At 35.0% G+C, this 25,274-nt stretch overlaps 1 protein-coding gene across 5 annotated transcripts in view; it reads left to right on the forward strand.

Moving 5' to 3' along the window:
• LOC145265556 (BAR/IMD domain-containing adapter protein 2-like) overlaps positions 1-25,274 on the forward strand; it is a 213,332-nt gene that overhangs the window by 171,471 nt on the left and 16,587 nt on the right. For 4 of the 5 annotated variants that reach the window (XM_080121524.1, XM_080121528.1, XM_080121527.1 and 1 more), the window contains 3 exons: positions 9,904-10,090; positions 18,182-18,238; positions 21,572-21,713. In XM_080121524.1, the coding sequence (XP_079977650.1) occupies positions 9,904-10,090; positions 18,182-18,238; positions 21,572-21,713 (386 nt within the window). The remainder of the gene's footprint in view (positions 1-9,903; positions 10,091-18,181; positions 18,239-21,571; positions 21,714-25,274) is intronic. The other variant, XM_080121525.1, reaches the window with a different exon arrangement.

Genomic DNA, 25,274 nt, shown 5'->3' on the forward strand with positions numbered 1-25,274 from the left:
ATCCGCATACACACACACACACACACACATGCTAACGTGCACACACGCACACACACCCGAGCCGTGACGTCACTTCCTTTAAAGTTAAAGTCCATCAATACAGACATGTGCGCGACGCTTTCTTTCTAAAGACGGCTTGCCACTTCGCGTTTTTCTATTGCATCCCCCACTTTCTTTCCACGCGTGTAGTCAACGGCTGAATGAACACGTGTACACCGAAGACTTTCATTTCTCAACAGAAAATAAATGACATGTTTATTTTATTCCAGCATTTGAGTTCTTTGTTTCTTTCATTACATACATGATGATTGCAACGTCTTGTCAGACGAGTGCCACTCCCTCAGACATTTAAAATCCATGAGCCCAAATGCCTGAGGGAGTATCTATACAAAGATGATGTTACAGCGTCTTAGCTTTGTACGACAGCTAAGTCTCTCTCTCGGTTCAAAATGTTGAGATCCAGCAACGAGCAAGATAGCTAGCAACAAATTAAACTGCAGACCAGCTTGATGCGGGTACTGGTCTACCGCTTTATGGTTTTTTAAATCAGAGATTTGCTTCTCCTAGAAAGGTTGCCTTCACCACGGCTTACAGGAGCCCTCTCCACCCAAATACACATATACACACACACACAAATATACACGGTGCTAGTTGGCCGTTGACCCAGAAAAAGAATTCATTCGCCCTTTGGAAGGTCTTGTTTTTAATCCTCCAGGGAGACTAGCCGCCCTCCTCACCAAACAAGTCTGGTGGGGGAACCAGTTTAGTCGCCGGTGACCCGACCATACATACATACATACATACATTTTTTTTTTTTTTTTACATGGGTGTCACCACTTATCAAGGCCCAGAGGCCACTCGAGGATAAGGGTTAATAGGTATACATTAGTCATTGTGATTTTAGCATAGTAAACAGTGGGAATTTTGTAACTTGGATTACTTAGGGGGACGATTCAATTAGAACTTGTTCACATTGGACTTTTTCTTTTTTTTTTTTTTTTTCATAGGTATCAACACATTATCAAGGCCAAGAGGCCACTCAAGGATAAGGGTTAAAGAGTGTATAGTAGAAATTGGACAATATAATAATAATTAGTAATGAAAATTTGATAACTTATATGGAACGGCTCATCAAGAACTTATTTACGTTAGACTTGAAGACAACCATATTGTAGTCAGCCGGAAAGCAGGAAAACGGAAGACAATTCCACAGGCGTGCAGTTCTAATAAAAAAGCTTTGTTCATGGAATCTACGTTTAGGTTTAGGCACAGATAAAGAGTGGGGGGAATTATTGATAGTGCTTACAGCTAGACGAGTGTTTCTTGTGAAAGTTTGGCGAGGGGGGACCATAGATTGAAGCTCAGTCGAACACTTTCCATGAAAATAACGATACATCAGAGACAAACTCGCAACATCTCTTCTGTGAGATAGAGGTTGCAAGGAAGAGAAAAGGACATCTCCTACGAGGCTACGAAGTCTATTTTGAACTCTATCAAGGCAGGACAAGTCCTTTCTAGCAGCTCCTGCCCAGATGTGGCAACAGTATTCCATCCTTGGACGTACCTGGCTCTTATATAGATAGAGAATTGCATCAGCAGTGAGATATCTACTGGATCGATAGAAAGATCCCACCATTTTTCCAGCGGCCTTGGCAACAGATTTGATGTACGTGTTCCATTTAAGATCAGGAGTAATGGTCAAGCCCAGAAGCTTGTCAAAACTTGAGGCCTCCTGAAAACGAGAGCCATTTAAACAGACAGGTGAGATTTATATTATAGATGTTCTTTCTTTTCATCATTATCACCATCATCATCATCACAGTCATTATTGTTACATCTACAACGCTGTTAAATAAGTATCGATTCCAATTCTTTACAAATCTCTAAATATTTAAATATAAAGTTATTTTTTTCTCGATTACCATAAAGCGCATGGTTACTGCGCAGATATTTTCTCAGACATACAAACGTTACAGAATCGATTGAGAGTCAGAGAGAGGACAGCAGAGAGAAGGACAGACGACGCTCAACTGCCTGTCACGGTCGCAACCACACCCACCCCGACACACTCTCCTTCACCGCCGTATGATGTGTATATGTTGTTATTAAATAAATCAAATTGTTTTATAACAAAGCGTCTCGTTATTCATAGATAAATGAACAGCGGTCATTCCATTCACTAGACGAGTCACAACAACATATGTATATATGCACAAACGAACTATCTCTCTATCTATCGAGATATTCAAAAATCTCGGATAGTTAGAATATAGATGGTGCTAACAAAATAGACGTCACGGCCATATCACCCAGTATATAACACAAACGCACACGTGAGGGATGGGATGATCCATATTTAAAATTAATAAATAATTATTTATTTTTTATACAATCAGTGGAAGATGTTTTAAACAAAATCAAATTTAAAAAAAAACAATTAAAGACATCGTTTTTGCCATTGGAAAATACACACAAATTTTCCGATTCCGATACCAGTCCTGATTCCAATTAATTGTCTCAACAAATACTGTACATATATATATATATATATATATATATATATATATATATATATATATATATATAGCTGAACGTCTGTGTGTATGTCTGGTCACGAATAGGCTCCTATATGGTTGACTATTATAGAAAACTGATCATATATAATATATAATGATAGATGTATCGAGACACAGGAATGGGTATGTTTGATCTGGCATAATGATGATTGATTAAAATTGTGGGGTCTGTGTATGCGCCTGGTTCACAAAGTATGGAAATAAAAAAATTTAAAAATGAAAAAAAAAACGTTTACAAATGTTTTTGATGTACATAATAATACTTTGATAAGTATGTGTTAACTTAAATAGGGATGGTATAATAAAATTGTGAAAATAATAAATTCGCGCCTGGCCTCCATAGAATGGAAATAGGCACAAACTTTAAAGACTTTTCATATCTAACTGCATAAGTATACTTTGATAATTATGTTTCAGTTTGAAGAAATATGGTATAATAAAATTATGGGTTGTTCGTTCGCGCCTGACCTCCATAGAATGGAAATATGTCACAAAGTTTAACAAGGTTTTTTAATATAGATCCATAGAATATTGTAATAAGTGTTTCAGTGTGAACAGGTATGGTATAATAAATTATGGGGTTTATCTATTTTATTTTTACTTTCATCATATTTTGCTTTGGTTTTGATACCCTCAAATTCGAAGCTATCTCTTTTTTTTAACACAGTATACGACGGGTACTTTTGCTAGTATATATATATATATATATATATATATATATATATATATATATATATATATAGTAAGTTATGTAATATATATGGCGATTAAGCTATACTGAATATTCCGCATTTCATCCACTCAAGGATTTTTCAGCCTGAAGAATCTAGAGTGGAATATTCAGTGTAGCTTAATCGCCATATATATTTCATAACTTACTAACTAGCTCTACCTACGTATTGAGCACTGTTGAAGTAAATACTTAAAGTTTACGCATAAATTTATACTTTCGTATATTAATTTATGTGAGTAAATGTAGTTATATATATATATATATATATATATATATATATATATATATACTTCAGAATAAAATCATTTAACAGTCAACTGGTATGGAAACCTGTGATTATAAATCTTACAAAATATTATTGGCAGTAATATTCTATAAGTACTATCCCATCTAAATAAAAATTGCTCGATATACAAGATAGAGCAAATGAATCAAATTTTAGTCATTCAATAAATTTTAAAATTTTATGACGTGAAATGATTAAATTTCAAACCAAAAAATTTTTATTATTCTATGTAAGACAAAGATTACATTTGAAATATTCTAACTCTTTATCCTATAGGATTTCGATGTCTACCATCTTTTCAGAGGAGAAAATATTAGCAAATAGTTATAATGATTTGCACTTTATTTTAGACATGAAAAATCACAATTAAATATCATAGAGTAAGGGAAGTTAATGAAAAGGATATAAAATGGTAAACATCGAAATTCTATAGGATAAGGAGTTATAATATTTCAAATGTATTCTTTGTCTTTTATGATTTTTAGATTTATTGAATGACTAATAAAATGCATACTCTTTAAATGACCATAGAACCAACATTTATTTTAAGAAAGAAAAGTTTCATACATCAAAATACTGTGAACAAATATAGAAAGCAGCTAATTATTGAAAGTGTTCAAATTATTGGCCATTGTGGTCCATGAACAGCTGAAAACGTTCACTGATTGAATCGAAAACGTTCCTAATCTGCTCAATTGGTATGTTGACACATCTTCTTTCAATGGTTGCTTTCAACTCGTTCATTGTACCTATTTACTATGCCTCCCCACGGGACAGAGTTAGACACCAGGGTCGTTTTTTAACGTGGAGAAAAGGTACAAAAATAAAAATTGTCTCAGTCGTGAAGGATTTCTCCCCCACCGAAAGAGAACAAGAAATGGAAGTGCAGCATCTGAAGAACAGATACTACACTTTGATCTTGACCAAAAGGCCAAAGGTGTGAACCCTGTGTTTAACATGCCCCCCCAACCCTGCCCCCCCCCAAAAAAAAGAGAAAAATCCGGGGAGGGGGGTCAAATCTGGTGAGCGTGGACAGTACTCAATACTTCCTCTTCGTCCTAACTATCGGTTTCGCAGGTGACTATCAAGATATGCTCTTACGTCATGATGATAGTAGGGAAGTGCTGCATCCTGTTAGAAGTGCCATTCATTGTACCTAAACATTTCTTAAGAACGTGGTATAGCGTATTCATCTAGCAAGTTGAGATAATTTAAAGAGTGTGTACATTTTATTGGGACACCCTGTACATCATTATACAAAATCAACAGTATAGGTTTTTTTGATAAGGCAGAGGCGCATTTAGAATGAATATTTTTGTTTAGAGCACAATTAAACCATGATACTTGACTTTCAGGTTTTAAACTTTGCACAAAGTATAAAAATCCATATTGAACAAATTAGGCACAAGGCCATTCAAAAGTGTGTGAATAACGGGTGTCATTGGTCATCGATACTTGAAATTGTCAATCCTACTGTTAACTAGAAATATCTCGGTCACCACAATACCACATTCACTCCAGGAGCTGTCCTACTTAAAATAAACCCAAATTTGAAAAAATTCCATTGAATTAGTTACAGTAATAACGTTTCATTGGCGAGGAAATGGGGAATAAATAAGAAACAACAAAAATTTGTTACTAAGGCCCTCCCAATCCTTTCTAGCCAAAAGGTCAAGGAGCCATAAAAATGTTTGTCATTTTTTTTTTTTTTTTTTAAATAATTGAAAAAAGTTTATAAATTTATGAAGTGCATCAATTTTTTTTTTTTTTTTTGATAAATCATTACCAATAATAGTTTGCAATTGACATTTATAAAAAGGAAATAGGTTTTACTTTTAATTTATTCATATCAATAATATTATAAGGTCTGTCTAGGCCCAGAATCATGATCAGATGACATTGCTATATTTTGTTATTAAATAATAAAAGGTTGATATGACAGCAACAATGTTTGTGGAAATTTATATAATTATAAAACTCAAATGACCTTGTAACGGGTGTTGTAACCAAACATCCGGTTTACGACTTACAGTTGCGCATGCGTACATAAACATGACAAGTGTCATAACAGCATAAACAAATAAACACAAATCACTACTTTTGCAGAATTTAACCTGCATGCGCACTGAAATATTAACGTTATTATTTAGAAATTATTTAACATGGGAAGAGTGGAGGTGTTTTGTAACTATTCTGTATTACAACTATACTGGCGCAATTTTCTTACAAATAAATCAACTTTGACCTGTTGACAACCATAAGACAATTTACAACGGCGATTTCCCCACCACCTTCCTTTTTTTTTTTTTAATTTATTCTCCATTTTTTAATACACGTTTCTTAAAAATATTCATACATTTTCTTCTACACTACCAACATAAACAAATAACCCCGAAAATGTTTTTTTAATTTGCGTTACAAATAATCAATGCGACAATAAAATGTATTTTTTTACTGTGTACATTTTCAGTGTCCCAATTTTTTTTCCCCGTTTAAATTATCCAAATAAACAATTATTAATGCTTTCTGCTGTTTTTTTTTTTTACATCGTTCATTTCCGTATTATGTTTAAGTTACCTTAATGCAATTTTCTTAAATAAATCTACTTTAACTCGTTGACAACCTTAAGAGCATTTTACAACGGCGATTTACCCACCGCTTTCCTTTTTTTTTTAATTTATTCTCCATTTTTTAATACACCTTTCTTAAAAACATTCATACATTTTCTTCTACACTGTCAACATAAATATCACTGAAAATGTTTTTTTTTTTAATTTGCGTTACAAATAAATAATCAATGCGGCAATAAAATGTATTGTTTTACTGTGTACGTTTTCAGCATCCCAATTGTTTTTTTGTTTGTTTTTTTTCGCTTTTAAATTACGATATATCAAAATTTGAATTTAACTTCAAGTGTTATGGTATCTGTTCAGTGCATAATACCTATAAGTATGGCAAACCACTTATAATTCGATGGCTGTAAGTTTTTGTTTTTTTGTTTTTTCAAAAATAAACAATTATAAACTCATAGAAATCTATCTATATTCTTTTTTCATTTTAATATACTTTCATAGAAATGTTTCTGTTATGTCACAAAAAAACTATTTTCTTTACGTCACAAGTGTCACGCTCATGCATTAATTCTATAGCTAATAGAGCCAACGAGTCTAGTATATTTTATTTCCTTATAATATATACCAATCCTTATTTAAGAAGCTCAATGTAATTACAGAGCAGGAAAGGTTATGTATGATAAAAGAATTAATGTTAAAAAAGTAAGTTGATATATCGATGGATTTGTTCTAAGGGCGGAAATTCAATCATAATGTAAAATTGAATTAATTTTAACTTTTTACACTTAAGGTAAACAATTTAGCGAAATTATAAATCTCAACCAAATGTAATTATAGGTTTAGAATTAACTAATACTAAGAATTATAATTGAAGTAGTAATAAACTTGATTATAACAGTTAAGTGAACTTAATTATGTATAGTTTCAAATTTAATAATTTAATATAACAGCAAACTGTAAACTTTTTTTAGTTTTTTTTTCTTTTTTATTTTTGTATATTCAAACATGTAATAGTTTATAATTATTGATGTTATTTTCATTAGAATTAATAAATTTACTAATTATTAAATAGAACATTTTGGCAGAATATTCCTAAATTAATAGAACTTGTTAGTACGAATAGATGGGTTAAGTGACTTTATTTCTAAATTCAAAATGGCGTAATAGAAACATATTATAAGGTATTTACAACTTCTCTTCCAATTTTCAGATTTTAATCATGTCAAAACGCACTTTATTTCCTTTTGATGGATTGATTGATGCTATTTCTTCTGGTGAGTTAAGGGCAAAATAGATTCACTGATTGATATAATAATTAAGTGATTTTGTGCTACAAAACAGATGCTGTCAAGAATTGTAAATGCCAACTGAATTAAAGGAATAAATTATAAGATGGTCAACATCATGAACATAGTCTTTTGTCATTTATTCACTAATATATATATATATATATATATATATATATATATATATATTCATATTTATGTAATCATGCCCATATATTTTTTATTTATTTTTAAAGTTAATGAGTTATTCTTCTGAGTCAGGGAAGAAAATATTTAAAAATTGGCATAATAATTATGATTGTTTCTACACTACGAAACATGTGCTGTCAAGAATTAATCATTTTAATATGCTGAAAGAAATAAATGGTGAGATGAACAACAACTTGGAATATAGACTTTTTATCATTTATTTGTGTGCGTGTATGTGCATATATATATATATATATATATGGAAATCGCTCCAAACAAGGCGTGAAGCCATTTGATGTAAGGCGCTAATAAAAAATAAAAGATGCTCATCACAAAGACAGAAGGTGCTTATTAATCTTAGTCTTGAAAAGACCAAAGTTATAGGTAGGAGGAAAAGAAAAGGAGGATGAGACTTCCACAAATCTGCAGTTCTTGGAATAGGAAGCTGTATTACAATGAGATATGAAAACGGTGAATTGAAGACCACTAGACCAATGAGTGAAATGAGCTCAAGCAAAAGAAGCAGAGAATAGATCGAACAATTCTGAAGAACACGTGACATAATCTATTATATATATATAAAGTGAATGTGTGTGTGTCTGTGTACATTTCCCTAAGCAATAACTCTGTCAATTTTCAGTCTACAGACTCGAAATTTGATATACAGGGTACTGAGATTTGAGAAATTCTTTGTAATCAGTTTTCGGCCTGAAATTTGGCTGTTAAGGGGTCAAAGTTCAATGATTTGACCTTTGAGAACTCTACCAAACTCCTCTGCCAATTTTTATTTCTAAACCCTTGAAATTTTAGATATAAGTGCCTTGGACATGGATCTAACTTAATAACTGGATTTGAGCCCCAAACAATAAATGTTAAGAGGTCATAAAGGGGTCAAAGTTTAAAAAATTGACCGCATTTTTTTTTTTTTTTTTTTTGCTCAACATATACCTCCAAACACCCGGGCAACGCCGGACTGAAATGCTAGTAGTAATTATAAAAATAAACATCTGTGTGAGAGAGAGGATGCAGAGAAGAAGGATGAGGCCAATCAAATTACAGATACGTTTCTGCACTTTATCAAGAACTCTCAAATAGGTCAGAGATTCACCAGCTCAAATATGACAGCAGTACTTGTATGGGTTGCAGGCCGATCACCTTTGTTTCCGTTCCTTCTTGTTTTTTAGCTTAGCAAGTTTTTAGCTTGCTAGCAGAGTTTTTGTAATCTTTTTCTAACATAACAGGCTTTCCAGCTGACTACAATATGGTTGTCTTCAAGTCTAACGTAAATAAGTTCTTGATGAGCCGTTCCATATAAGTTATCAAATTTAAAAAATTTTCATTACTAATGATTATTATATTGTCCAATTTCTACTGTACACTCTTTAACCCTTATCCTTGAGTGGCCTCTTGGCCTTGATAATGTGTTGATGCCTATGAAAAAAAATAAAAAAGTCCAATGTGAACAAGTTCTAATTGAACCGTCCCCCCAAGTAATCCAAGTTACAAAATTCCCACTGTTTACTATGCTAAAATCACAATGACTAATGTATACCTATTAACCCTTATCCTCGAGTGGCCTCTGGGCCTTGATAAGTGGTGACACCCATGTAAAAAAAAAAAAAAAAGTTTCTTCTGCGTGAAAGTATGCTCTACCTCTACAAAGCTACCATTCGTCCATGTATGGAGTACTGTTGTCACATTTGGGCTAGTGCATCTGCTACAAGTCTCTTACTCCTGGACAGAGTTCAAAAGAGTTTCCAACCTGATAGGTCCTCAACTGTCATCTAAGCTTCAGCCCCTGTCCCATCGACGAAATGTTGCATCCCTCTGCCTCTTTTACAAGTATTTTAATGATGGATGCAAGTCTTTGTACCCCCTCGACGTAAATACCCCCGACAAACAGCAAAATCCCACCCTTACACAGTAGAAATCCCTAGATGTAAGAAAGACTTCTATTCTAATAGTTTCTTCCCCAGAACTGCTAGACTTTGGAACTCCCTTCCAGTTTACTGCTTTCCCATCTGTACTGACATGCAGAAGTTCACATATAATATGAACAGACATCTTCCTGCTCAACTCCCTACATAGTATCCCTGCAACTTATGTTCCCGATAGTAGCCTCCTACATCAAAGTGGCACTATGCCTTGTTTAGGGTGAAAATGGAATTAAAAAAAAAAAATTTTTTTTTTAATTTAATGTTTTTGAATGTTTTACAAATTTTTAATCTTCATCCTTCGGGTTTTTTTAATATTTTTATAGCAGCAGCAGCTTATCCACCCCGGAATTTGAATTCATCCATGAAAATTTCAACGGCCAATGTCCAAGCGATCTACAGTCACATAGCAAAAACTGAGACTCAACTGAACTTTCAGGAAGGAGATATACTCGTGCTGATTGGAGAAAAATCCGATGGATGGCATTACGGATACAACACTAATGATGGAAGGTAGAAGCCTTTTTTATTATTTTTAAAAACTTCAAGCTATAATTTAAATACACTTGCTCAAGAATAGATAAATTTTTAATTTGGGGCCAGGTTATCATTAGCTCTGTTGGTAAAGTACTTCTGCCTGTAGGTGGCTTTTATTGTTAAATACGAGCTCATTTTTTTTTTCACTTGAAATCATTCCAGACCACTGCCATAAGACCACTTAATTAAAGAAGCTAAAAAAATAATAGTTCAATGTCAAAAATCAGCTAAGAAGTGCGAGATGAATAGATTCCAACCCAGAAAACAGTAATTCTTCTCCCTTTGTCAGAGGTCTTGGATATGACCTTAAACTATATCCGATGGTGAGACCCCAGCTTGTGGGTTTTGAGGAGTATGGAGCCACCCTTTAATTGCCATTGCTCACAGGTCCACTCTGACCCAGAGTGGTAGTACGTGTTGGGGTCCCAACTATGAAATAGAAACTGACTTGAAAAAACAAATATATTCTATTAAAAATATTTTGTTCAAAATCATTGGATTCAGCCTTAAATAACCTGAAAAGGGTTGATATGCCGTAAAACAAAAGCAAGCAACCAACCAACCCTTTGTCGGAAACTTCACTCATGGAATTTGAGAATTAAAGGACAAAATAATGGAAGCAAGAGTTACAAAGTTGTTGAAAGTAAATTTAAGATCCATTTTTCAATGGAAATCATTCCAGCCATGAAGGCATTTGATTGTAAGAGCTAAAAGAATACTACTCCAAGATCAAAAATTTGGTACACGATAAACGTGAAATGAAGATTCCAACCAAGAAAATAGTAATTCTTCTGTAATGTCCAGGTTACTTTTTAACGGACCCAACACATTGTAGACTCTGTCGCAAGAAAAATAAGAAAGTAAAAAAAACTTGACTTGCTTTCTTTTTTTAATGAAAGCCTTTATATCTGGTATTTCCAAAAATGCATTTTTATTTTTTACTGCATATTTAAAAAGTTCATTTCTCCTTTTCTGGCCACGTGACTTTTTGTCTCTACTCTGACCCCACCCAAGCTTTTCTAACACATCTCGAATCCCAATTCCCCAAACTCTCATATCTCAAATATGTCCTTTTTCTGCTTTGTCTTGTGTCTCAAACCCGTCCTTTTCCGTTGTCTTAAACGCATCCTTTTCTGCTTTGTTTCGTGTCTTGAAAACGTCCGCTCCAGCTTTGTCTCGTGGATCGGACGCATCCATTTCGGCTTTGTCTCATGGGTCCGATGCACCCATTTCGGCTTTGTCTCGTGAGTCGGACGCGTCCGTTTCCCGCCGCAAGTCGGGCTTGTCCTTTTTCTGCTCTTGTGTCGAAAACACATCACAAATCCTCTGCATCTCAAATATGTGCTTCTTTGAACCACCACGCCTCCAAACATGACTATACATATCCTTTTTGTCTTTGCTGTGACGTCACATCACAGTCATTTGTATGTGACCGCTGCTGCTAACTCAGCATCTGCAGTTCTGTTAAACTTCCACGTTTGTCAGAAACATGATTCATGGAATTTGAGAACTAAAGGATAAAATAAGTGAAGCAAAAGTTACAAAATTGCTAAAAGTAAACCAAAGATCCAACCTCTACTCTCCTTAGCAACTTTGAAATTGATAAGAAATTTTCTTTTTCTTCTGCGAGTTGTCTGGATACTTGAAAGCCGGTAATCAGTTGGCATAAGATGCAGCAACTAGTGGGTGAGGCAAGATTTTATTACCTAATTTTTTAAACTTGTTTAGATCGGAAAATCTGATGGCAGCAAAAATTAAATAAATGGATGGTAAAATAAGAATTTCACAAAGCCTTAGTTAAATTTTATTTAACTATAGAGAGACAGTTTTAATGTCTACTGGAGAGAACTTGGATACCTACTAGACACTATCCCCGAGTGTCTAAGGTCTCTCTATACAAGAGTTTGTTAGGACAACCTGGCATGAGGACAGTTTTCCTACAAGTAAACCCTGACTAAATATTCAAAATCACATAGTATTCGCAGCCCAAGTAAGGCCTCCTCAATATGACTAGTTAAAACTAACTTTTATGAGGAACTAGCGGGGGTGTTTGGAGGTGTGTGTCTGTTAAAAAAAAAACACGTTGGCCAGGTGTTTGGAGGTGTAAAAGAAAAAAAAAAAAAAAAAAACACGTTGGCCAGGTGTTTGGAGGTGTAAAAGAAAAAAAAAAAAAAAAAAACACGTTGGCCGGGTGTCTGGAGGTGTAAAAGAAAAAGTTTTAGTAGGAAGGTAGGATTGAACCCCGAAGCCTTGACGTGTAGGTGGAAACGAAAGGGGGAAAAAAGGCCCGACACCTAACCATCTCGGCCACGAGGGGAGAGGAATTGATAAGCTTGTTAAGTTAAGGGTTAAAAAGTGAGTCATCAAAGAGGTTTGATTGACAGGTGGCTGCTTAATGTGGTCATCGCTGAAGCGTTACGATGACGTGGCAGTTTTTATTTACTGCAGGGCAGTCTTTTGGGGTTTGTTTACTTTATTTCAATGCAGGGCAGTTTTGGCCTTCCCCAAAATGATGGGGGGGGGAACCAGCTCCCCACTTAAAGGAAATTTTCCAAATTGAATAGCAATTGTCTGATATAAGGAGAAACTCTGCATTGATCAAAGTAATCGCAACCGGAACAATGACGCCAGCTCCAAATTAGTTTCGCTTTTATTATAGGAAAAAAACGAATCCACACGCGGCGATCCAAAAATGTGGAATATTTAGCTTTTCAAAGTCGGGCAAATTAAATAGACAGGCGACCCCCGTTGTTAACTCATAGATATTATGATTTCGATGTGATATAAAAAGTTTTAAGAATGAGTGACTGCCTCGAGAACCCATCGGAAAAAGGCCTTTTGCAGACATACACAAAAAGCGAACATACATACACACACACACACACACACACACACATTTTCACTTTTATATATATATAGATGGTGCACCTACTCCAAGTGATGTTACCTCAAGTAACACCAGGCTAGATGGAATCCAGTAAGACCAATAGACCTCAAGAAAGGTGTACTTAAGTATACTTTAAGTGATTGATTGAGGAGAGGAAAATGATATAGTCAACTTCTTTACTAACTCGGTGTTTGAGAGTTAAAGAACTTTAATGGAATGTTTGAATATCTATGTGTCACATATAGAAATAAACTGAAGGTTGGGGGGGGCTGATTTCTGTGAACTTTGAAGTAAAATGAAACAAAAACTATTCCCCCTCAATTGAAAATTTTTATTGAATACTTTTAACACATAATCTCTACATTTTTTTTTTTTTTTTACACAGTGATCACCACTTATCAAGGCCCGGAAGCCACTCAGGGATAAGGGTTATTTTTTTTTTTTATGTAAAAGATACTTTGTGTGTGTTTGAAAGTTTGTTCCCTATGGACTCTGAAATGACTGGGCCGATTTTTTTTTTTTTTTTTTTAATTTCACACAAATGTACTTTATGTGTCAGGCAGACAGACATAAGTTTTGCCTTGGAATGTCTTCGATAAGTATCAAAAATTGCTAATTGAAAAATTCTGATGAGCCCTTGTAGAGAGAGATCTTAGACACTTGGGGATAATGTCTTGTAAGTATTCAAATTCTTGGTGCATGTGGGATATTTTGTGTGCCTGATTATGGAAAAACACATATTCAAAATTGAATCTGTAGCGGTAATAAAATAATAAATAAAAATAACAGTAATCAAGCATGTTAAGACATAAGTTGATAGTTTGTTTTTTTTCGGTTTGTTTTTGTTAATATATATATAAGATTCGTAAATAAATTAAATAAGAATTGATATAGGTAGTTATGTTCTTATATATATATATATATATATATATATATATAAAAGCGAAAATGTATGTATGTATGTATGTACGCTTTTCCTCGATGTCCACAAAAGGCTTCTTTCAGAGAAGCGCTCGCTCGCTTCACAACTTCTTAAAACTTTATATCATCTATAAATTGTAATATCTCGCAGTTAACCACGGAGCTAGCCTATCTATTTAATTTTATTGACTTTCAAACGTTAATTATTCAAGATTTCCTGCATTGACACGCGTTACATTCGGTTTTCGGTATAAACAAAAAGCGAAACTCGACTCTAATCACAGGCCCAGAGCCAGTGGTCTCTAGAGAGCTAAGTAACGTTTGGTCAATGTCGACTTCGTCATATCAGACAGTAGCTTTCATTTCGAGATGAGGGAGCGGGTTTTTAAAAAGAAACAAACCGATTTATTGACCTCATTAAAAACTGTCCCGCACAAAATGCTAACTGCTGAATAGCTATTGCTGTCACGTCAATCAAAAACGCGCACCTGGTTTTTTTTTTTTTTCACACTTTACTATTTTCCAACTGCGCGTCGTCAAGGCTTCGTTTTTTTTTTCTCGGGCACCTGTTTTTTTTTCACACACACCTACAAACACCCGGGCAACGCCGGGTACCCCTCGCTAGTATATATAGAAAACACCAAAGAGTAACAGTTTTATCTGCCTAAAATTACTTTTTACTTAGAACAATCACTCAAGTCAAACCAAACGAAACAAGTGAAGTATGCATGGCCCCCTATGAGTGCACGCTGAACGAGGCATAAAAAAAAAAAGTTCAGCATCGCCCTCCCCCTCCCCATATAGCCCCAAAAGTCTCCAGGGGGCATCAAATCCTGGTGAAACTGAACAAACGGTGCAGTTTTAGGCCTTAACATATGTAAATATGAGTTCTGCACCATGCAAAAAAAAAAAATTTTTTTTTTTTTTTTTTTTTTTTACATGGTGGTCACCATTTATCAAGGCCTGGAAGCCACTCGGGGATAACGGTTATTGCGTGTACGGTAATCAATTGGGATAGTATCTTAGCAATCGTTAGCATTGGAGATTTGATAAAGTGCCTTACTTAAGGGGGCAGTTCATCAGGAATTTGTTTATGTTGGACTTGAATACATCCAAGTTGTAGTCAGGTGGGAAACAGGAAAACGGAAGAGAGTTCCACAGTCGTGCACTTCTAAGAGAGAAGCTTTGTTCATGGAATCTACGTTTTGATTTCGGCACAGATAAAGAGTGGGGAAAATTCTTGACAGTGGTTTCAGCTAGACGGGTGTTTTTCGTAAAAGATTGGCGAGGGGGGACCAGAGATTGGAACTCAGACAAGCACTTGCCATGGAAGTAACGATAAAACAAAGACAGGCTCGCAACGTCTCTTCTGTGGGAGAGAGGTTGTAGGGAAGAGAAAAGGCCATCCCCCACTAAGCCATGAAGTCTATCTTGTACTCTGTCAAGGCAGCATAGGCTGTATTTTGCTGCTCCTGCCCAAATGTGGCAGCAGTATTCCATCCTTGGACATACTTGGCTTTTATATAGATAGAGGATTGCATCAGTAGTGAGATATCTTCTGGAGCGGTAGAAGGATCCCACCATTTTCCCAGCGACCTTGCCAACATACCTGATGTACATGTTCCATTTCAGATCAGGAGTAAAGGTCAAACCCAGAAGCTTGTCAAAACATGGAGCCTCCCCAAGACGAGAGCCATCCATTTCAATTGATGCCAGATGGGGATCAGAGCGTTGATGTAAAGATAAGAGCTTGGTTGTAGATGCATGAAAAGTAACCAGCCACCTCTTCCCCCAGTGTACCATGCACTCAAGATCAGATGAGAGAGAATCAGAACTTTGTCATTTATGGCCTTTGATGTGTTGCCATAGATGGTCGTGTCATCAGCATAGATGTCAACAAATGATTTAAGTATGTGTTTTGGGAGATCATTGACATAGGTCAGGAAGAGAGTCGGGCCCAGGATTGACCCCTGAAGAACTCCAGCATCAATACCGTAGGCCTCTGATTTCTTCCCATTAACCACTATTCTTATGAGCCTATCAGAGAGAAATGATTTAATAATTGAGAAAACATTTCCAGGTATACTGTAGCTGGAAATCTTGTGAAGTAGGCCTTTATGGCATACCTCTTTGAAGGCCTTTGATATGTCAAGAGCAATTGCCCTAGAAAGGAAGCCTTTGTCGAGAGATTCACTAATCCTATAAGATATAACCATTAGCACATCTGCTGTAGATCTAGCAGAACGGAAACCATATTGCATATCACTAAGAAGGTTATTTCTGCTGAGGTGGTTGACTACTTCTCTATTTAATATGGATTCCAGCAACTTACTCATAACACACAGGAGACTTATTGGTCTGTACTGAGAGGGAGATGACTTATCACATGAATTCTTAAATACAGGGCATACTGATGAGGTTTTCCAGAGTGTTGGGAAGCACTTCTCCTTAAGGCAACGCTTAAATAGTTTTGTGACCTCACACACAGATATTTGTATGTTGCATAGCGTGTTGTCTGTTATAGGAGGAAATACGGGGAGTTGGTGGCCCTCCTTCCATATTACCACCATTTAGCCCCAAAAGTTCCTAGGAGTTTAGCCAAATAGACATACACAGAAAATTTTAAACAAATATGGTAGAATAGTCTCAAAAATTTAGTTTTTTTTAATGTCTTTTGTTATTACATTTCATTATTAATAATTAGGACTAAGACAACAGCATATTCTTTTCATTGTTTTAACTCTCTAGTGTGTATCCGTTATCTTATATGCTTTTATATAGAGTGATGTTGTTCTTGATTGATTAACTGTGTCTAACTGTGTTGGATATATACTCGTGAGTCAAAACAATAAGAATATTCTGTTGTCATAGCACTATTAATAATGGGTCTCTATGTATGTATGTATGTATGTATGTATACAGCCGTGATTGTCTATGCATGCATGTCTATGAAGTGGTGTATGTATGTCCTGTCACCTCTAGTGTGTGTGTGTATATATATATATATATATACAGGGTGTCCCAAAAGTCGCACATCATCTAGGTTTTTATAAAAATAAATATAATATCTATTTTCTTGTTCATTAGCTCAACAGATGGATAATTCTAGTACACATTTGAGATGTTCCCGAAGACAAAAATGTAAAGAGGGACAGATCTGGTGAGCGGAGTAGCCACTCCACGAAGATCAGTATATGGTGTGCAACTTCTGAGACACCCTGTATATTGCAATAAAGTCACTATACCTTTTTTTTCTGTTCCTTGGTCTTCTCTGATCGATTCTGCCCGTCACTGGTCGATGCTGTAAAGGAACATCTGACAAAAACATAACGCTGATTTTCTGGCATGGATTACTTTATTCATGAGTGAGTGAACGGGGGTGGGGCAGGAAGCCATCACATTGTCGACTCAAGCTTTCTTGCATTTCTTTCTTCGACCTATTTTGTGTCCCTTTACACATCTGTTTCGTCCAAAAGTGTAAGCTAGACTCCCCTTGCATACGAGCCAGAAGATATCTTTCTCTCTTTTATTTCCACACCTTCTTTTACATGAACTGAATGACATCCCTACAGAGTTTGACATATGTCAACAGTTACCCTGCTTGGACTCTTTTTGCCAAACTAACCTGCACAGCAAAATTAAAATTTCCAACATGCCAGCATAACCCAGAATAGATTATATATCAAGCTGTCAAAAAAAAAAAAAAGATTTATTGGAAATGATTGAAATTTTGCTGCAACTTTACTATGGTGTGTCTTTGAAAAAATGCATTTTAGAGAAAAACATTATTACATACTTACGTGTCATGCCGAAATTAGAATAAATTCCAAATATTACGAAAAATGGTTAAGTAAAAAAATATAAGTAAAACAGAATTTTTCGAAGTTGCAATTTCACTTTGAATTAACCCTTTAGATGCTTGAAATCAGGGGAGATAACTGCTTTCAAGTCGGCCATCTTGCTTATTCTCGAGAATATTACATGCTTCCTCCCCCACCCCCAAACATTAGCTCTAGCACGTCTTTTACTGGACGATATTTCATAAATTTTGGAATTTATAATTGAAACATGACACGTAAGTACGTAATGTTTTTTCCTGAAATGCTTTGTTTGAAAATACACAATTGGGTTAGATGACACACCATAGTAGAATTGCACCGAATTGGTTTATAGTGCATTTCGTTGTTTGTTTTTGCTTTGTGTGCCAAGATTTTCGCCATTAAATTTCAAAATTAAAATTTCAAAAATTTCAATTTCAGATATGGTTGGTTTCCATTGTCTTTCACATCGCCAATCAATTCTTCAGGTCTTCACAAGTAAGATTTATATTTTTATCTTTGAATTATTCTGTCTTTGTGTTAACTTTTAAATCTGCCGCTAACTTCTACTGAACTCTCTGACTTCCCCGTCCTCTCTCTCGGACGCTCGTGCTTCCCTCCCATCTCTGTCTCTCTGGTTTCCCTCCCGTTTCTTTCTCCTGGTCCTAGATATGACCTTAAACTATATCCGATGGTGAAGCCCCAGCTTGCAGGCTCTGGGGAGTGTTGAGCCACCCTTTAATTGCCATTGCTCTCAGGTCCACTCTGACCCGGAGTGGTAGTACCTGTTAGGGTCCAAACTATGGGTTAAATAGAAACTGACTTGCAAAAAATAAATATATTCTATTAAAAAAATTATTCAAAATCACCGGATTCGGCATTAAATAACCTGAAAAGGGTTGATATGCCGTAAAACAAAAACAACCAACCAACCCGTTTCTTCTCTCGGGCCGTCTGGCTCTCCTTCTCTCGGGCCGTCTGGCTCTCCTTCTCTCGGGCCGTCTGGCTTTCCTTCTCTCGGGCCGTCTGGCTCTCCTTCTCTCGGACTCTCTGGCTTCCCTCTCCTCTCTCTTAGAACTCCACACTTGTGGAACTCTCTTCCATTTGCCTGCTTCTCAGCTAAATATAATTTGGTCGTGTTGATGAGTCGTCCCCTTAAGTAATCCAATTTACCAAATTTCCACTAGGAACGATTACTACAATATTGTCCCATTGACTACTGTACACTCATTAACCCTTATTCTCGAGTGGCCTCCGGGCCTTTATATGTGGTGATTCCCATGTTAAAAAAAAAAAAAAAGAAATGCATTATACATGAATTCAAAACTGACATTCATCAACAAGAATCATTTGTGCGGGCCGTAAGCGTGTCTAGGATAGAACGCATGTGGCTGACAGGCTGTGTATTTGACATGCCGGATTTAAAATACCTGTTCTACTAATCGGCAAAAAGTATTGTACTGACTTGATAAATGTTTAGAAAGGTTTCACATTTTTTCATCTATACGTTATACAACTTTTTTGTGTGCATAATCTAACTCTTGTTCAATCTTTTTTTTTTTTTTTTTTTTACATAGGCATCACCACTTATCAAGGCCAAGAGGCCACTCGAGGATAAGGGTTAAAGAGTGTACAGTAGAAATTGGACAATATAGTAATCGTTAGTGATGGAAATTCGGTAACTTTGTTAACAAGTGGAACCCCTTATCAAGAACTTGTTTGCGTTAGACTTGAAGACAACCATATTGTAGTCAGCTGGAAAGCAGGAAAACAAGACAATTCCACAGGCGTGCAGTTCTAAGAAAGAAGCTTTGTTCATGAAATCTACGCTTAGGTTTAGGCACAGATAAAGAGTGGGGGAGGGGGATTATTGATAGTGTTTTCAGCTTGAGTGTTTCTTGTGAAAGTTTGGCGAGGGGGGGACCATAGACTGAAGCTCAGTTGAACACTTGCCAGGAAAATAACGATACATCAGAGACAAACTCGCAACATCTCTTCTGTGAGATAGAGGTTGCAGGGAAGAGAAAAGGACATCTCCTACGAGGCTACGAAGTCTATTTTGAACTCTATCAAGGTAGGACAAGTCCTTTCTAGCAGCTCCTGCCCAAATGTGGCAACAGTATTCCATCCTTGGATGTACCTGGTACATAGATAGAGAATTGCATCAGCAGTGAGATATCTACTGGATCGACAGAAGGATCCCACCATTTTTCCAGCGGCCTTAGCAATAAATTTGATGTACGTGTTCCATTTAAGATCAGGAGTAAAAGTCAAGCCCAGAAGTTTGTCAAAACTTGAGGCCTCCTCAAGACGAGAGCCATCCATTTCAATTGATGCCAGATGGGGATCAGAGCGTTGATGATGTAAAGAGAGAAGCTTGGTTTTAGATGCATTAAAGGTGATGTTAACCTAAGGCCATCTAAATGATGTAATTTTCGACGGAAATTAAACAAAGAACAATTGAATTTATTGAAAGCCTAGAAAAATGCGATTCTTTGTTTAAAATTCAATTTATAACATTATATAATCAATTCTTAATGCTGCAATATTTTAAGTTATAAATTTTTATATTTTTTTACTAGAATATCTTTTCTTCTTTTCCAGTTTTAACAACTAGTCCTTTACTTTTCCATGTTTAAGCTTAACCATATTACTTTTCATGTTCGCATTTTTCTATTGTAATCCATAATTTTTCCAAGCTTCCAGTAAATTCACTTGTTCTTTGTTTAATTTCAGTCTTATTTTTTTTTTTACCCCCCCCCCCCTAAACACATACGTAATAACAATGTACGGCACTCTTCTGCTTTCAATAAACTCCCCACCCCCCAATTATCTCCCTTTCATGCTTTCATTCTCTCTGTTTCACTTGTTAGTTTTCTTTTTGCGAGAGCGGTGAATTAGTAGCAATAGTAGTCGCTGAAGTGACGTGGTTGCTATGAAAACCAGTTATAAAAAAACGTCGCTCACCTTATGTTTTTTTATGATTTTGGACACCAGTACCAGAACATCATAACTTTTTGTTTTTCAGAAAGAAAATTGAAATTTTTTTTTCACAATATAGTTGTGAAAGTGATCTATAAACTGTAATAATTTTTTTGAAATTTGCTTGAAAAATGAGTGAGCGGTAAAGCTTTAAAGCAGTTTTTAATGACTAAAACTGCCATTTAACCATATATTCAAACACGGTATTGAAATCAGGGGAGATAACTGCTTTCAAGTCGGCCATCTTGCTTATGGTTAAATGAAATATATGTGTATTTTCAAACAAAGCATTTCAGGAAAAAACATTATTACGTACTTACGTGTCATGTTTCAATTATAAATTCCAAAATTTATGAAATATCGTCCAGTAAAAAACGTGCTAGAGCTAATGTTTGGGGAGGGGGGAGGAAGCATGTAATATTCTCGAGAATAAGCAAGATGGCCGACTTGAAAGCAGTTATCTCCCCTGATTTCAATATATGGTTAAATGAAATACATGGTTGAAAAATGAGTGAGCTTTAAAGCAGTTGTAAATGACTAAAACTGCCACTTAACCATATATTCAAACACGGTAGTGTTTGAGTGATACATACATTCAAAATTTACATTTATCAACAAAAATCATTTGTGCGGGACGTAAATATGTCTATGATGGGCAACATGCGATCCGCATGGTGTGTGTTTAACATGCCTGGTTTAAAATACCTGTTCTACAAATCGGCAAAAAAGCATTTTACCTACTTGATAAATAATAAAAGCTGTCACATTTCTTCATTTATACAAGTTTGTTTTTTTTTTTTTTCTTTTTTTGGGTTTTTTTTTATCTCTTTTTGTATATTGAAATTTCAGCCATGCTGCATCGCAACCACTCGGCCCTAAAGTCAAAAGTCTGGGGAATCTGTTAGAATCCCAAGATGTGCAACAATGGTCAAAGAGTTTGGGTGAAAGACGCTCTTCTTTTGCGGATGGAAATCTACTGTCACATTCCAAGGTAAATGCATACAAATATTTCATAAATAAAGGGAGTTTTTCGTTTGTTTGTTTTTTTTGTTTTTGTTTTTTTGTTTTTTTTTTGTTTTTTCTAGAGATGACAAACTTTAAATTAAAGTAAATCACAAAAAAGATATTTTTATTATATACAAATATGTGATTTATTCCAAACATTAATTTTTAGCATTTATAAGTGAAATATAATTTCGGGCATATAATGAGGTTTTGGAGAACCAGTTTCCCTAATAAGCAAAATGGTATAAAACATGAAATTTATATATGACTCGCACTAGAATTAATAATTTCAATATTTTAATGAAAATTATAAAAATAAAAATGAATATATAACAGGCGTCTCCAAGCCATAAATACCAACTGGTGGAGCTACCTGACTCACGTAAAAGAATACCAGCTTTGACCACAAACATTCATTCAGCAACACATTTGATGCCAGCAAAGCAACTGGTCCTGACAATATTCCAGTCATCATACTCAGAAAGCTGCAACTGGAACTAGCACCCATCCTTGCAAAGCTGTTCAACTTATGTTTAAAGAAGAAATTCTTCAAACAACTTGAAAACTTCATTAGTCTGAGTTTGCCCAGTATTTAAAAAATCTAAATACGCACACCCTTTGCTTAATTCTTGAGTTTCTTCCCCACCAACAGATCCTGCTGCCTCAACTGTTCTACATCTAAGCCAAACATTGCCATTCATTCTTTAAACATGACCAAACCAACAAAGTTTCTTACAAGATATTTTTGTACATCATGCTATTGGCATCCTTTCATTTAGATATACGATAGAGAATCAAACCTGAAGGTTGTGATGAGTGGTAGCAACTGTTGCTGTGACTGAGCAGACCAATGTGGGAGCAGCAGATTCTGTTGCACTTCCCTCAGGGATGCCCTCTGTTATGCTCTGCCGATGCTGATGTTGATGCTGTCCTTTTGCGCCTGCCTCTTTTTTTTTCCTCCCACTGTTCATTTCTTCTCTTCTCGCTCAGTCGGACACACTTCTTGACTTTGACCCTCCAGGAGTCCTAGTCTACAGCATAGGATTTGAGGTCGACAGGGTTGATGTTACCGGATTTTAAGTCCTTTTTGCTTACATCCTTAAATCTAAGGAGTGATCTACCGGTTCCTCTGTTGTGAGCTAAGAGCTCACCATTCAGGATGTCTTTGAGGATTTGGCCATCCTGCATGCAAATGACGTGCCCTAGCCAGCGCAAACGTCTCTGGGAGAGGAGAGAAAACATGCTTGGAAGATTTGCTTTGGCAAGATCTAGTATAAATGAATTCTGATAAAGTAGCGGCCTCCTCTTTTTAATTCTAAGTCCTTTTTGCATACATCCTTAAATCTGAGAAGTGATCTATCGGTTGGTCTGCTGCCGGCTGAGAGCTCACTATACAGAAGAATTGTACATGTTGTTGTTGGTGTCCTTCCATCTAGATAGACGATGGAAAATCCCGCCTGAAGGTTGTCATGTGCCCCAGGGATAATGTCATTCCCCAAATGTCTTTGCTGATGTTTTAATTTTTGCAAAGTCATTATATGCCTTAATCATCTTACGTTTAAATTACATTATTTCAAAAGCCCAAGACATAACGTGTGCGTTAGCCGAATCGATTAACGCACTTGCTTTTTCCACCTCTTTTGTTTATTCATGCATATACCAATTATCGATTTTCTTTCCTAAAAAAAAATGTTATGAATATGAGTACATCCGGGTTCTTCCTTACAAGAATATGATTGGCTGGTTAAGCTGTAAATACTAAGTGGTGGAGCCACCTGGGAGAGACGTTGAAGGGTACTCCGCAAGCCTCACATTGAGGAATACCAGCTTTGACCACAAATACTCATTCAGCAACACCCTTGATGCCAGCAAAGCAACTGGTCTTGACAATCGCGCGCCCTCCGAGGCCCGGGCGACAAGATCAAAGTGTAGTATCTGTTCCGACAGATACTGCAAGCAAAGACCAGATGTGGGGGCAACCCCACATACCTGACCTTTAACCAGCTCCCATTTCCCACCTCTCGGGAGCTTGTCCCCTTTTTCCCTTCCCTCTTCCTTCACTCCTCACATTAAAAATTGGCCTTGTGCCTAATTTGCTTGGTGGGGGAGCAAATAAATACCAACTGGTCTTGACAATATGTCAGTCCTAGTAAAACGGGCAGAAGGGACGCAGCATTACAGCAATGGGAAAATAAGTTTCACTTATTTAATAAATTGTCGTGAAGTATTACTATTAAATTGCCAATAACATGGTACAATAATAACAAATTAGAATTGGCTAGTTAGAAGCAAAGTTAGATTTGCCAGTTTAAATGTTAATTTGGGTTTAACTTTTAAAATCTGACAAGATAACTTTATATGTAACGTAATGAATACAAATACACCTGGGTTCTTCCTTCTTACAAGAATATGATTGACCGCTTAAGCCATAAATACTGACTGGTGGAGCTGGCCAGGGCAGATGTTGAAAGATATGCCAAAGCCGCACGTTAAGAATATTACAGCTCTGATCATGAACATGTGCTCAGTAAGGTGGCTTACCAGATTATTACTTGAATGCCTTCTTTTTTTTTTTTAAATACTTGGGAGTTAGCACTTATCAAAGCCTGAAGGCCATTCGAGGATAAGGGTTAATGAATGTAAGGTGGTAGTGTAGTACAACAATAACAAATGAGAATTACTAGTTAGAAGAACAGATTGATTTGTTAGTTTAAATGCTATTTGGGTCTGACTTTTAAAATCTGATAAGATAAATTTATATGTGATGTTATTAATACTATTGATTTCTATAGATTATTATTATACTATTGATTATTATTATACTATTGATTATTATTATATTATTGATTATTATTATACTATTGATTACTATTGATTACTATAGATTATTATTATACTATTGATTATTATTATACTATTGATTATTATTATATTATTGATTATTATTATACTATTGATTATTATTATACTATTGATTATTATTATACTATTGATTATTATTATATTATTGATTATTATTATACTATTGATTATTATTATACTATTGATTATTATTATACTATTGATTATTATTATACTATAGATTATTATTATACTATAGATTATTATTATACTATTGATTATTATTATACTATAGATTATTATTATACTATTGATTATTATTATACTATAGATTATTATTATACTATTGATTATTATTATACTATTGATTATTATTATACTATTGATTATTATTATACTATTGATTACTATTGATTACTATAGATTATTATTATACTATTGATTATTATTATATTATTGATTATTATTATACTATTGATTACTATTGATTACTATAGATTATTATTATACTATTGATTATTATTATATTATTGATTATTATTATACTATTGATTATTATTATACTATTGATTATTATTATACTATTGATTATTATTATACTATAGATTATTATTATACTATTGATTATTATTATACTATAGATTATTATTATACTATTGATTATTATTATACTATAGATTATTATTATACTATTGATTATTATTAT

This window comes from Euprymna scolopes, chromosome 40, assembly GCF_053919585.1.
Source record: "Euprymna scolopes isolate OS-2025 chromosome 40, ASM5391958v1, whole genome shotgun sequence".
In the NCBI taxonomy this organism is placed as follows: Eukaryota; Metazoa; Mollusca; class Cephalopoda; order Sepiida; family Sepiolidae; genus Euprymna; species Euprymna scolopes.